Source organism: Somniosus microcephalus, chromosome 7 (assembly GCF_052327205.1).
Source record: "Somniosus microcephalus isolate GS21.2 chromosome 7, FLI_Smic_1.0, whole genome shotgun sequence".
Lineage (NCBI taxonomy): Eukaryota > Metazoa > Chordata > Chondrichthyes > Squaliformes > Somniosidae > Somniosus > Somniosus microcephalus.
The window spans coordinates 266,791,861-266,807,194 of record NC_140993.1 but is presented as its reverse complement, the minus strand read 5'-3'; the positions used below and the strand labels follow the sequence as shown (position 1 = coordinate 266,807,194).

The 15,334-nt window shown below is 45.7% G+C and overlaps 1 protein-coding gene across 4 annotated transcripts in view; it reads left to right on the top strand.

The window, feature by feature from the left end:
- The window catches only part of LOC147115304 (septin-7), a 154,927-nt gene extending 139,593 nt beyond the window's left edge, over window positions 1-15,334 (top strand). For all 4 annotated transcript variants that reach the window (XM_085993729.1, XM_085993728.1, XM_085993726.1 and 1 more), the window contains 3 exons: window positions 20-155; window positions 7,797-7,942; window positions 11,151-15,334. In XM_085993729.1, the coding sequence (XP_085849855.1) occupies window positions 20-155; window positions 7,797-7,942; window positions 11,151-11,190 (322 nt within the window). In that variant the 3' untranslated portion in view covers window positions 11,191-15,334. The remainder of the gene's footprint in view (window positions 1-19; window positions 156-7,796; window positions 7,943-11,150) is intronic.

Here is a 15,334-nt window from a genome sequence, read left to right as displayed (position 1 = left end):
TCCTCTTTACTGACCATAGAAGTCCTCTGGCCCAGATGGAGGAAGAACGGAGAGAGCATGTGGCAAAGATGAAGAAGATGGAGATGGAAATGGAACAAGTCTTCGAAATGAAAGTCAAGGAGAAGATTCAGAAACTGAAAGATTCCGAAGCAGAGGTATTAACACATAAGAATATAAACTCCTTTGCAATTTGCAAACCGTTTTGCATTTTGTAACATCTGCGTCTACGGATTTCAGAATAGGTATTGTTTATATTGATTTGCCGATGTGTGATCACTTCCCAAAGTGCAATAATTGCTGCGTTCTGAAGTATTTTTTTTGAAACTGGGTGTTTGACACACCGGCCCCATCACCCTGCTGGAGTGTCCAAGACGAGCTGCTGAGTTGTCGCCATATTTTTTTTTTAATCATTCTCGGAATGTGCATATTGCTGGCAAGTCCAGCATTTATTGTCCATCTCTAGTTGCTCTGAAAAAGTGATGGTGGGCCGCCACCTTGAACCACTGCAGTCCGTGCAGTCTTTTTATAGCGGTTTGATGCGACTGCGTGAGATGGACAATAAATGCTGGCCTTTCCAGCAATATGCACATTCAGAAAATGATTTTTGTGCTGACAACTCAGTAGCTTGTCTTGCACCCTCCAGTCGGGTGATGGGGCTAGCTCAGTCACTTCAGGGGGCAGTTAAGAGTCAGCTACGTTGGTGTGGGAATGGAGTCACGTATAGACCAGACCGGGGAAGGACGACAGATCCTTAAAGGACATGAGCGAACCAGTTGAGTTTATTATGACAATCCAGCAGCATTGTGGTCACTTTTACTGATGCCAGCTTTATTTCCAGATTTTCAAAACTGTATTAAAATTCTTCAGTCGCCATGGAGGGATTTGAGCGCTCGTTCAACGGCTTATTATTCCAGTAACATAATCACTATACACTCTAACCGTATAGGGTATGACTTGCCTGATGTGGAGTTTGCACTTGCTCCCTGTAGGAATGACTCCACTTAACCCACGTTTGTGTAACCTGTCATCATAGTTTAACCCTTTAAGCCTCAGTATCATTCTGGTGAATCTGTGCTGTAACCCCTCTCCAAGACCAATAAATTCTTACTGACAAAAACTGAACACCGTACTCCACGTGAGGTCAGTACAACTGTCTATCTGGATGCCGATTTCAATGGTTGACTTGGTTTGAAACTTAAATTGCTGGGCGTGTCACCTTGCCCCCAAAGCGACTCTGCGTAGATCTCCCTCCCCTGTTTTGTGGGGAAAGGAGCATGGAAACTCCAAGAAAATATCAAGAGTGCTACGATTTACTTCTTTAGAGACTTAAAACGAATGAATCGTGTCGACCTTTCCCTCGTAGCCCCAATTCTGTTTTTGAATAGAGTATATCATAAATGACCATAATGGGAGTCAAGTGGAATAAAAAGCTTGGCTTATGAAGAAAATTGGGTATTTCTGCTTTCTGCAGCTCATGGTCATTCAGTATTACCCAGAGATGAGCAGCTTCTAAACTGCATGAGCCGCACACTTCACTGAGATAATTGGAATTTTTAAAGAAATCAAACATTAAATGGACCTTGCTTAGATGATGAATAGTTGACTCTGGGAAATGTAAAGTTGGAGCTCACTCAGCGTTGCTCAGTTTGAGTCATCATGATTAAAACTCGTTACTTGTCCTGAATACTCAGTGTTGAATTTTAATTTTTTTTAAACTGTCTTTTGATTTCTGACCCAACAACCAAGTAGATTGTTCCTTTGCATGTTTATTGCAGCACCTCGGTAGCCTATTTTTTTAATTGAAACATAATTTATAATGTTGAAGACAAAAATTAGATCTTACGAAATTTCATGGGAACGCGTGTAGGCCATTCAGCTCCTTGAGCCAGTTACGCCATTCAATTGGATCATAACTGATCTGTAACCTAACTCCATTTAACCACCTTTGTTCCATATCCCTTGATACCCTTACCCAACAAAAATGTATCGATCGCCATCTTAAAAATTTCAATTGACCCCCAGTATCCACAGATATATTTTTCGGGAGGTGGAGCTGCAGAGAGACGAATTCCAGATTTGCACTGCCCTTAATGTGGAAAAAGTGCTTCCGGATTTCACTGTACACAGTCTAGCTCTCATTTTAAGGTTATGCCTTCTTGTTCAAGATTTCCCCCACCAGAGGAAATAGTTTCTCTATCTACCCTATCAAATCCCTTTATTTTTTTTTAAAGACCTGGATTAGACCACCCTGCAAGCCCAAGGGAATGAATACAAGCCAAGTTTATGTAACCTGCCCCCTCGTAATTTTACCCTTGAAGCTTCAGTATCATTCTGGTGAATCTGTGCTGTACCCCATCCAAGGCCAATATCCTTCCTGACGTAGCACTCAGATGAGGTCTGTACAGCTGAAGCAGAAACCCCCCCCCCCCCCAGCCATGCTGGTGACCTCAAAGATTACGTGTAAAGATTTTGCCTTTAGTTCAAAAAATCTTCAAACCAAAATTGAAGCATATAACTCTCTCAACCTTGCATTGTGCTCCACATGAGCATTGCCTGCAACCGTTGCATTTTCAGGAACATGCTTGTATCGTTGGATAAACCAGGCATCCACTTTCTCCAAAGGTGTTTATATATAGTTTTACAGCCATTTATTTTAATAGCACCACATTTATTTCAGTTACCAAATAGTTCTTTGGGCCTCAGTCTCTCACTAGTGAATGTTGACGCAGTGCAGCATATGGTTCATTTATACTGCCACTGGATGGGAAATGTCTTAATTTAGTGTCAGCAAACTTTGATATAATTCCTCTTGTGTCTATGCCCCCCGCCCACCCATCATATAAATGGAACACTGGTCTCACGCAGATCCCAGGGGCACAACCACCATCCAAGACCTGCCAATCTGAAAAGAATTGATTTCCCTTTGTGCCTTCATTTTTCACAGTATCGCAATATCTGAGGATATCTCGGGTATAAACCTCGGATAGATACCCTGTTGGATTAATGACACCAACTGTCTAGATCACTGCTTGCACGAATTGAGGACCCTTATAATGGTTTCAGCAATCTCTAATTACTGAGCTTTCTTCTAATGTTGGTAATAGCAATTGTATTTTCTCCTTTAGGTAACAATTCAGACTCTCTAATCTCTGGAGTTTAGAAGAATGAGAGCTGATCTTATTGAAACATATAAAATTGTAGGGCTTGACAGGGTAGATGCTGAGAGGCTGTTTCCCCTGGCTGGAGAGTCTAGAACCAGGGGTCATAGACTCAGGATAAGGTGTCAGCCATTTAGGACTGAGATGAGGAGAAATGTCTTCACTCAGAGGGTGGTGAATCTTTGGAATTCTCTGCCCCAGAGGGCTGTGGATGCTCAGTCGTTGAGTATATTCAAGACAGAGATCGATCGATTTTTGAACACTAAGGGAATCGAGGGATGTGGGGTCGTGTGGGCAAGTGACGTTGATGTAGAAGATGGGCCATGATCTTATTGAAGATAAGAACCTAAGAGTTAGGAGCAGGAGTCGACCATATGGTCCCTCGAGCCTGCTCCGCCATTCAATCAGATCATGGCTGATCTTCGACGTCAACGCCACCTTCCCACACTACCCCATATCCCTTGATTCCCCTAGAGCCCAAAAATCAATCTATCTCAGCCTTGAAAATACTCAATGTCTGAGCATCCACAGCCCTTTGGAGCAGAGAATTCCATAGATACGCAACCCTCTGAGTGAAGAAATTCCTCCTCATCTCAGCCTTATCCTGAGACTATGCCTCCTAGTTCTAGACTCTCCAGACTGGGGAAACAATCTCTCAGCATTTATCCTGTCAATCCCCCTCAGAATCTTATGTTTCAATGAGATCACCTTTCATTCTTCTAAACTCCAGAGAGTCGACTCAATCTCTCCTCATAGGACAACCCTCTCGTCCCAGGACACAATCTAGTGAACCTTGGTTGTACCGTTTCTAAGGCAAGTTTATCCTTGCTTAGATAAGGAGACCAAAACTGTGCACAGTACTCCAGGTGTGGTCGCACCAAGGCCCTGTACAGTTGTAGTAAGATTTCCTTACTCTTGCACTCCAACCCACTTGCAATAAAGGCCAACATGCCATTTGCCTTCCTCATTGTTTGCTGTACCTGCATGCTAACTTTGTGTTTCCTGTACGAGGACACCTAAATCTATCTGAACACCAACATCATTTAAAAATATTCTGTTTTCCTGTTCTTCCTGCCAAAGTGAGTAACCTCACATTGTACTCCATCTGTCACATTGCCCACTCACTTAACCTGTCTATATCCCTTAACAGGCTCTGTGTCCTCCTCGCAACTTACCTTTCCACCTAGCTTTGTATACAGGAAACTTTGGTTTATCCGGAGGTTGTATGTCTGGAAACCTCGATCTACCGGCAGAAATCAGGAGCCGTTTTTAGGTTTTTTTTCTTCTCGTGGCTTTGTTTTCAACAGTCGGGCTCTGGAAAGTCTCTCTGAAGCTGTTGCTAAGCTACAGAGACGCTTCCAAGGTACGGGCCGACTGTTTATAAGCTGTTGCTAAGCAACAGTGTTTGTTGTCAGATACGGAGATGAAAACCTCCGTATGCTTCAACATTAACTTTGTATGTCCGGCAGTTTTGATAGATACACGGTAACAGCTCAGTCCCGTCGGTGCCGGATATAACAAAGTTTCCTGTAGTCAGCGAACTTGGATACATTACACTTGGTTCCTTCATCCAAGTCATCAATATAAATCATAAATAGCTGAGGCCCAAGCACTGATTCTTGCAGCACCCCACTAGTTACACCCTGCCAACTTGAAAATGACCTGTTTATCTCTACTGTGTTTTCTGTCCCTTAACCAATCCCTCTGTCCATGCTAATATATTACCCCCAACCGCCCTCATCTTGTGTAGCAACTTTTTATGTGATACCTTATCGAATGCCTTTTGGAAATCCAAATATACTACATCCACTGGTTCCTCTTTATCTACCCTGCTCGTTGCATCCTCAAAAATCTGATAAATTTGTCACAAATACTATTTCCCTTTTCATAAAGCCATGTTGCCTCTGTCTAATATTATGATTTTCTAAGTGCCCTGTTACCACCCCCTTATTAATGGATTCCAGCATTTTCCCGATGATTGATGTCAGGCTAACTGACCTGTAGTTCCCTGTTTTCTCTCCCTCCTTTCTTGAATAGCGGGATTACATTTTCTACCTTCCAATCCACTGGGACCGTTCCAGAATCTAGGAAATTTTGGACAACCAATGCATCCACTATCTCTGCAGCCGCCTCTTTTAGAACCTGAGGATGCAGGCCATCAGGTCCAGGGGCTTTGTCAGCTTTTAGTCCCATTAGTTTCATGAGTACTTTTTCTCTACTGATCTTGATTACTTTAAGTTCCTCACTCTCATTAGCCCCTTGGTTCCCCACTATTTTTGATATGCCTTTTGTCTTCTACTGTGAAGACAGATACAAAATATTTTTTTGTTCCCCCAATATAATTTCTCCTGTCTCGGCCTCTAAGGGACTTAGGCATACTTTTACCACTCTCTTCCTTTTTACATACTTGTAGAGTCTCTTACAATCTGTTTTTATATTTCTTGTTAATTTACTTTTACACTTTTTTCCCTTTTTATCAATTTTTTGGTCATCCATTGCTTGTTTCTAAAGCTCTCCAGTCCTCAGGCTTACTACTATACTTTGCAACATTGTAAGCCTCTTTTAACCTAATACTATCCTTAACTTCTTTAGCCACAGATGGATCACTTTTCCTGTGGAGTTTTTAATTCTCAATGAAATGTATATTCATTGAGAATTTTGGAATATTTCTTTAAATGTTTGCCATTGCTTATCTACCATCATACCTTTTAATCTAATTTTCCAATCTACCTTAGCCAACTCGCCCCTCATACCTACATAATTGGGTTAGTTTAAGTTCAAGACTCTAGTTTCAGACTTAATGTCACACTCAAACTCTGTGAAATTAGTCATATTATGATCACTCTTCCCTAGAGGATCCTTTGCTATGAGATTACTAATTAACCCTGTCGCATGACACAAAACAAGGTTTAAAATAGCCCGTTCCCTGGCTGCATTGCCTTTGTTACAAGCTCTGATTATTTCATCATTAATACTCTCTCCAATGTTATAGCTACTGTTAGGGGGGTCTATAAACTACGCCCCCCCCCCGGGCACTGTTTTCTGCTGCTTGTTATTTCTTATCTCCACCTATACTGATTCAACTTCCTGATCTTCCGAGCCCCCACCGCCCCAGCTTTTCCGTTCTGCCTGTCTTTTTGAAATGGCAAGTACCCTGGAATATCTAGTTCCCAACCTTGGTCACCTTGCAACCTCCACCTGTAATGGCTATTAGATCATACCCATTTATCTCTATTTGTGCCACTAATTTGTCTATCTTGTTACAAATGTTTTGTGCATTCAGGTAAAGAGCCTTTAGTTTTAACTTTTTAACATTATTCCCTGCTTTCACCTTATTCACTGATGCTCTATTACCTTTAAACTCTGTCCCTTCCTGTCACACATTGCTTATCTTTACCAAATTCACTACACTGCTCTATTGCCTTGACTTTTCTCTTTAGATTACTAAATTTCCCCTCACCTGCTGCCTTCTCTTTTTCTCTCTCTCTCTCTCTCTCTCTCCCACCAAAAAAATCCCTCTTTTTAGTTTAAAACCCTATCTACAGCACTAGTTATCCAATTTGCCAGGACACTGGTCCTAGCCTGGTTTAAGTGGAGCCCGTCCCAATGGAACAGAATCAATATCCCTTCCTCCCACACATTTAACTCTCTGATCTGTTTGTCCCTATGCCAATTTGTGTGTGGCTCAGGTAGTAATGCAGAGATTATTACCTTTTGAGGTTCTGCTTATTAATTTAGACCCCAGCTCCTCATACTCCCTCAGCAGAATCTCATTCTTAGTTCTACCTATGTCGTTGGTTCCTACGTGGAGCATGACAACTGGATCCTCCCCCTCCCACTCCGTGTTGTTCTCGAGCTGCAAGGACATGTCCTTAACCCTGGCACCGGGCAGGCAACACAGCCTTCGGGACTCTCGGTCGCAGCTGCGGAGAACGGTATCTAGCCCGGCTCGAGGGGCCATATGGCCTACTCCTGCTCCTATTTCTTATGTTCTTATGACTCTAAAGAAAGAAATTGCTTTTACATAGCGTTGTTTATGTCCTTGGAACATCCCAAAGTGTTTCACAGTCAGTGAAGTAGTTTTGAAGTGTAATCACCGTTGTATTTTGTTCAGTTTGCTCAAGTGAAGTAACAAGACACGTGCATGTTGGTTTAGATCTTTCAGGAAAGGCTTTTTCTTCAAACCTAGATGTAGGGTTGTGTAGTATAGCAGTTTAAAAATTGACGAATTTAGAGCTATAGCAGCTTTTGTATCTTGTGCTGAGAGAATTTGTTTTAAATGTTGGCAGCCGTATCATTATGGCATACCAGTAATTGGACTTCGCAGAGTTAAAAACCAGCTTCGTTAATCTGCTTATTCCCCCTCCAAAAATGTTTGAATTGAGTGGGTGGCAAGGTGACAGCTTATCCTCTCCTCCTCCTTCACCCTGCTCCCGTACCGAAATATCTCTGTTTCACTGTCACTTCAGCAGTGTGTCGAATGAGTGCTGCGTTTTAGGTCTTGCTGGTGCATGAGGCAGCAAACTGTTGTAAACTGTACAGGATTGTAAAAGTATTGAGGGTGGGGAAGGGAGGGAGGGACACCATTTCGGAGGCCTATTTGAGCCCCGTTTGATTTAATTGCCTCGTGTTTTATAGCTCCAGCGACGCCATGAACAAATGAAGAAGAATTTGGAGGCGCAGCACAAAGAACTTGAGGAAAAGCGCCGCCAGTTCGAAGATGAGAAGCAGAACTGGGAGGCTCAGCAGCGCATTCTGGAACAGCAAAAACTAGACTCTACCAGGTACACGCGACCCGCGTATAACCCCCAACACCCTCAACCCGAGTATACCCGCCTCTCCATCCCCCCCCCCCCAAACACGCTCGACCCGAATATGCCCCCAACACGCTCAACCCGAGTATACCCGCCTCTCCATTCCCCGCCCCCCCAAACACGCTCAACCCGAGTATACCCGCCTCTCCATCCCCCCTCCAAACACGCTCAACCCGAGTATACCCGCCTCTCCATTCCCCGCCCCCCCAAACACGCTCAACCCGAGTATACCCGCCCCTCCAAACGCACTCGACCCGAGTATACCTGCCTCTCCATCCCCCCTCCAAACACGCTCGACCCGAGTATACCCGCCTCTCCATTCCCCCTCCAAACACGCTCGACCCGAGTATACCCGCCTCTCCATCCCCCCCTCCCCAACCCGCTCAACCCGAGTATAACCGCCTCTCCATTCCCCTCCAAACACGCTCAACCCGAGTATACCCGCCTCTCCATCCCCCCCCCTCCCCAACACGCTCAACCCGAGTATACCCGCCTCTCCATTCCCCTCCAAACACGCTCGACCCGAGTATACCCGCCTCTCCATCCCCCCCCCAACACGCTCAACCCGAGTATACCCGCCTCTCCATCCCCCCCCAAACACGCTCAACCCGAGTATACCCGCCTCTCCATCCCCCCCAAACACGATCAACCCGAGTATACCCGCCTCTCCATCCCCCTCTCCCCAAACACGCTCAACCCGAGTATACCCGCCTCTCCATCCCCCCCAAACACGATCAACCCGAGTATACCTGCCTCTCCATCCCCCTCTCCCCAAACACGCTCAACCCGAGTATACCCGCCTCTCCATCCCCCCTCCAAACACGCTCGACCCGAGTATACCCGCCTCTCCATTCCCCGCCCCCCCCCCCCAAACACGCTCAACCCGAGTATACCCGCCTCCATTTCTCCCCCTCCCCAACACGCTCAACCCGAGTATACCCGCCTCCATTTCTCCCCCTCCCCAACACGCTCAACCCGAGTATACCCGCCTCTCCATCCCTCCTCCAAACACGCTCAACCCGAGTATACCCGCCTCTCCATTCCCCGCCCCCCCAAACACGCTCAACCCGAGTATACCCGCCTCTCCATCCCAACCCGCTCAACCCGAGTATACCCGCCTCTCCATCCCTCCTCCAAACACGCTCAACCCGAGTATACCCGCCTCTCCATTCCCCGCCCCCCCAACACGCTCAACCCGAGTATACCCGCCTCTCCATCCCCCCCTCCAACCCGCTCAACCCGAGTATACCCGCCTCTCCATCCCTCCTCCAAACACGCTCAACCCGAGTATACCCGCCTCTCCATTCCCCGCCCCCCCAAACACGCTCAACCCGAGTATACCCGCCTCTCCATCCCCCCCCTCCAACCCGCTCAACCCGAGTATACCCGCCCCTCCATCCCCCCCCCTCCAAACACGCTCAACCCGAGTATACCCGCCTCTCCACTCCCCGCCCCCCCCCCCCAAACACGCTCGACCGGAGTATACCCGCCTCTCCATCCCCCCTCCAAACACGCTCGACCCGAGTATACCCGCCTCTCCATTCCCCGCCCTCCCCAACACGCTCAACCTGAGTATACCCGCCTCTCCATCCCCCTCCAAACACGCTCGACCCGAGTATACCCGCCTCTCCATTCCCCGCCCCCCCCCCCCAAACACGCTCAACCCGAGTATACCCGCCTCTCCATTTTCCCCCCCCCCTTCCAAACACGCTCAACCCGTGTATACCCGCCCCTCCATTCCCCCTCCCCAACACGCTCAACCCGAGTATACCTGCCTCTCCATTTCTCCTCCTGCCCCCCCCCCCCCTTGCACATTCGGCCCAGGTATGCCGCCCTCATTACACACTTGGCCCTATCATTTCTGGGTTTAAATAATGATGGTTTGTGTCAGTGGTTGGAACCATAGAAATTTACACCACTGAAGGAGGCCATTCAGCCCATCATGTCTGTTGGCTCTTTGCTACACCAATCTAAAACTAACCCCACTTTCCCCATCTCCCTGTATTGTCATCTGCTTCAACCACTCCAAAGCTCCAACTACCCTGTGTGAAGAAATGTCTCCTTACCCCAATCCTCAGTGATAATTTTAGATTCATGACTCCACATCACTGACTTCCAAAGCATAGAAAATTGTCTTTCCCTATTCACTGTATCAAACCCTTCATAATTATTAAAAAAAAAAAAAATTAAATCAAATCTTAACCTTAGTTGCAGTGGAAATAGCCTCAGTATCTCAAATCTCTCCTGATAACTAGTTCTCTCCCCCATGTAATGCTGGTGAATCTATGCTTTACGCTCTCTATAGCTTTAATATCCTGTCTATAATGGGGTGTCCAAGACTGCACACAGTGCTCCAACTGTCATACACTATGGCCTAATTGGCAATGCTTCAGGTGAAGGTACAGTGTTTTCTGGAAAATACAAGGCTGAGTTAGATATTCTGAAAATGTCAGATTCTGGCTCACTCAACCCCTAGACTACTTTCAGTAAAATCGCTTTAGTCAGCTATTTGTGTACACCAAATCACAGACACATGGAAAAAAAAAGCAAATCTCGAGTGGATTTATTATGATTTATATGTTGACTGCAAATTTTAAGTTTGGCCAGGACTCTGGGAAGAACTCCCCTGCTCTTGGAAATCGTGCTATGGGAATTTTTGCATCCAACTGAAAGAGGAGACGAGGCCTCAGTTTAACGTCTCATCCGAAAGACAGTGCAGCACTCCTCCCTCAAAACTGCACTGGAGTGTCGGCCTAGATTTTTGTGCTCAAGTCTGGAGTGGGGCTTGAACTCTGGTGAGAGCGCGCTACCCACTGAGCAATGGCTGACTCCCACATGAATGGATTCAGAGCAGAGCCTGGCCCCCAAAAATGCACCTGCTTTCTGGCACAAATCACTGGTTAGCAAACCGCAATGCCTGGCCCCCACCCACCTCCCAAGACATGAAGACCCATCGCCGTGCCTGTGAACTATTCCAGCCGAGACCAGCTAACTGCATTGGTCAGGGATCGAGCGTAGGTTTTTGGCGTGCTGCGTCCTCGGAAAGGCTTAAGACGTGTGTGTGCATTTATATAAAAAAATAAAAAATTTTTTTTAATTTAAATTCTATTTAGTTATATTTTACAGACAGCTTATCTGACGAGAGCAGTGCTGACATTTACATTGTTTTGTTTCAAAGGACCTTGGAGAAGAACAAGAAGAAAGGGAAGATATTTTAAAACATTTGAAGACCACCGAATTATGTATTTCTTGCCAATTTCCCAGCCCTGGACATAATTTTTTTTTCTTTTTTTGAAAGGATTCAACTTTGCACCTATAATATCTCTAATGTTAATGTATTAGCATGTGAAATTGCCAACCTAATACTATGTTTGTACATTAATTTCTATTTGTAGTCTCTGGTATAGGAAGCTAGACAAGTCTCGAGTTATCTGGGGTGTAATGTATGTGGAGACACAACATTTGAATTTTTTAAAAAGAAACTGATGCCTCCCTTTTTATGCAGATAAATGTGTTACTGTCATGCAATCATGTTCTGGTGGTTGATTGTTTACAGAATATTGTCTGTTCTTCCATAGATGTGGGAACTTTGAAAGATGTTTAAGAAACGATGCTATAATTTGTTGTCGCTTCACTCTGCTTTAAAAATAACACACAAACCTCATTGCAACGCAGCTATAGCAGAGTCTTGTCGAACACATCTTGGCTCTGGGGCAACACCAGTTTCCCTTCCACCTTTCAGTGTTCCCCTGTCCCCAAAACGGACAGAAATATTTAAACTAAATCGGCTTGTGAGGAAACTCGGCCACTTGCATAATGTGTTGTCTTAGATTTTTTGCTGTTTTCGTTCAATAATTAATGTTCTCTAGCAAAACCTTTACTTTTTTTGTAATTGCTTCATTTATTGTAACGATTAATTTAGATATTTCATCATATATTGCCCAGCAAAATGCTGAAAAATTAAAAAAAAAAAAGCATAGCATTTGTATGTTAGGAAATAATGGGGGTTCAACATCATGCTTTCTCTTGCATTTTATTGTAACTGACTAAAGTACTGCATTACATTTAAGCTCGGGAACCATAAATGCACCTTTCTCCAGCTAAGTGCAGTCAAGCTTGTATCTCCTTACTCAAAATGGGATTCGTGGCCTCCAAGGGTTTTTTTTTTGAGGGGGTGGGGGGCAGGGGGAGGGAGGGAGGGGGGTGGGAGAAAGAGTCACATTTAGCTGTATACATGTTACCCATCTCTGTATTTTTTGTTTGTATTGTACAGAGTCACATAATAAAACAATGTTGTGATGACGTAAATGCTTTCTGCAGCAATGTGATGTTTTGTTGGCGGAGTCCGACTTGCTGCTGTGTTAACCGGGAGTCTAACTTGGGTTTGCAGTTGACCGGAAGATCATGTTTCTACATGTGTATAGCGATCAGCTTCGCTCTGTCACTCGGGGCACTGCTGGGTCGTTTCTTTGTGTAGTTCAATCTATGGTATCCCAAGTCTTGCCCAAGTAGCTTTTGTTGCTTTCACTGCCTGCAGTGTGTAAGAAAAATAAAGACTTGTATTTCTATAGCGCCTTTTACAACCTTAGGACATCCCAAAGTGCTTTACAGCCAATGAAGTGTAGTCGTCGTCGCAATGTAGGAAACGTGGCAGCCAATTTGTGCACAGCAAGGTCCCACAAACCGCAATGTGATAATGACCAGATAATCTGTTTGTGATGTTGGGTGAGGGAAAAATATATTGGCCAGGACCCCGGGGCGATCTTCCCCTGCTCTTCAAAATAGTACCGTGGGATCTTTTATGTCCACCTGAGGGCAGACAGGTTTAATGTCTCAATGAAAGACGGCACCTCTGACAGTGCAGCACTCCCTCAATACTGCACTGGAGTATCAGCCTGGATTTTGTGCTCGAGTGTCTGGATGGGGACTTGGACCCACAACCTTATGACTCGGGCATTGGCCCCTGGAAAGAAACTCCCTCAAGTTACTTAGAACTGTATTTTCAACCTATCTTATTCCCACTGAACTGCTGACCACCTAACTCCTCTTCCTGGCCCCCATCAGGTTTCAACCATTGCCGCAGCCCTGCTCAAAGCCATAAATGACATTCTCTGTGACCGTGGCGCATTACCCCTCCTCCTCCATGCAGCCTTTGACGCGGTTGACCATACCATCCTTCTCCAACACCTTTCCTCCATTGTCCACCCCAGCGGATTGCCCTCGCTTGGTTCCACTCTTACCAATCCAAGCAAAGTCAAAGCATCTCCGGTAATGGCTTTTATTCCCACCGCTGCACTGTTACCTCTCGAGTTCCCCAAGGATCAATGCTTGGCCCCTTCCTCTTCCTCATAAGAATTAGGAGCAGGAGTAGGACATTCGGCCCTTCGAGCCTGCTCCGCCATTCAATAAGATCATGGCTGATCTTGGAGCTCAACTCCACTTCCTCCATTCTCCATATCCTTTGATTCGAGTCCAAAAATCTATCTTGTGCTGATCCTTAACAACATCATCCAAAGCCAGGAGTCAGCTTCAGGGTACAGTAGCATCATCTTCTTAGGCTATCCCAGTAGCATAGTGGTTATGTTACTGGACTGGTACTCCAAAAGTCTGGTTAATGATCCGGAGACGGGAGTTCAAATCCCACCACAGCAGCTGGGGAATTTAAATTCAATTAGATCTGGAATAAAAAGCTAGTATCCGTAATGGTGACCATGAAACTATTGGATTATCGTAAAAATCCATCTGGTTCACTAATGTACTTTAGGAAAGGTAATCTGCCGTCCTTACCTGGTCTGGCCTATATGTGACTCCAGACCCACCGCAATGTGGTTGATTCTTTGTAGCGTTTGGTAGGCCATTTCAGAGGGCAACTAAGAAGTATACGGCAGCGATTCAAGGCGGCAGCTCACCACCAACTTCTCCAGGGCAATTGGGGATGGGCAATAAATGCTGGCCTTGCCAGCGATGCCCACATCCTGTGAACGAATAATAAAAGAAATATACGCTGACAACACCCAGCTCTGACTTTCACTAACTGTCTCGACCCCCCCCCCCCCCCCCCCCCCAGCTACCTCTGTTGTCAGACTGCTTGTCTGGCATCTAGTCTTGGAAGAGCCACAATGTCCTCCAATTAAACGTCAGCCCCCCACAAACACCAATCTGATTCCCTTCCCCTGCTACTGTCTCTGCAACCTGAGCATTCTCGTCGACCCCAAGATGAGCTTCTGATCCCATATCCTCCTCTTGAAGGACCAATTACTTACACCTCCACAACATCATCCACATCCTCCCCTGCCTTAGCCCATCGCTGCTGCAGTAGTCCTCATCCACGCATTGTCCCCTCCAGACTTTTCTGGGAGGGCTCCCATTCTCCACCCTCTAAACTACAGCTCATCCAAAACTGCTGTCAGTATCCTGTCCTGCTTCCCCCTCACCCATGTCGTTTGTTGGCCCTCGATGGTTCCCAGTCCCTCAATGTCTCCAATTCTGCCGAACTCTTTGTTCTGCTCCAGCCTTTCCCTTCACTCCACCATTGGTGGCCCCACGCTTTGATAATTTCCCTAAACTCCTCTGCCTCTCCTTTAAGACCCTCCTTCAAACCCAGCTCATTGACCAACCGCTCTTACTATCTTTGCGGAACACCTCCGTTCAGTCCGTAAGGATGACCCCGAGCTTCCAGTCACCTGTCATTTTAATTCACTGCCCCATTCCCACTCAGACCTCTCTGTACTCGGGCTTTTGCATTGTTCCACGGAAGCTCAGCGTAAGCTCGAGGAACAGCACCTCATCTTCCGATTAGGCACTTTACAGCCTTCCGGACTCAATATCGAGTTCAATAATTTCAGATCATAACCTCGGCCCCATCACATTTTTACTTATGTTTTTTATCCACACCTTTGTTTTGGTCCTTTCCACCCCCCCTTTTTTCTTTTTCTCACACATGGCAGCCGTCTCCCATTCTGCCAGTGCATTTCACACCTAATCTAGAGCCGTCTTTTGTCTCCACTAGTCCTATCACCATCTTGTCTCGTTTTGAATACCTCTTAATGTCTCTTCACTTCTCTTTTGTTCTCTCCCAGCCCCCATACTGGCCTTTTAATCTATTTCATTTCCTGTGCTTCTTCAGTCTTGACAAAGGGTTTGGACCCGAAACGTTGACTCTATTTTCTCTCCACGGATGTTGCCTGGCCTGCTGAGTTTTTCCAGCATTTCTGTTATTTCAGATTTCCAGCATCTGCAGTATTTTGCTATCGCTCTTAATATCTCCTCCTTTGGCTTTATTTTTGTCCGATTACGCCTCTAGTGCCTTGGGGCGGTTTTCTCCATTAAAGGCACTCTTTAAATGCAAGTTGTTTTTTTTTT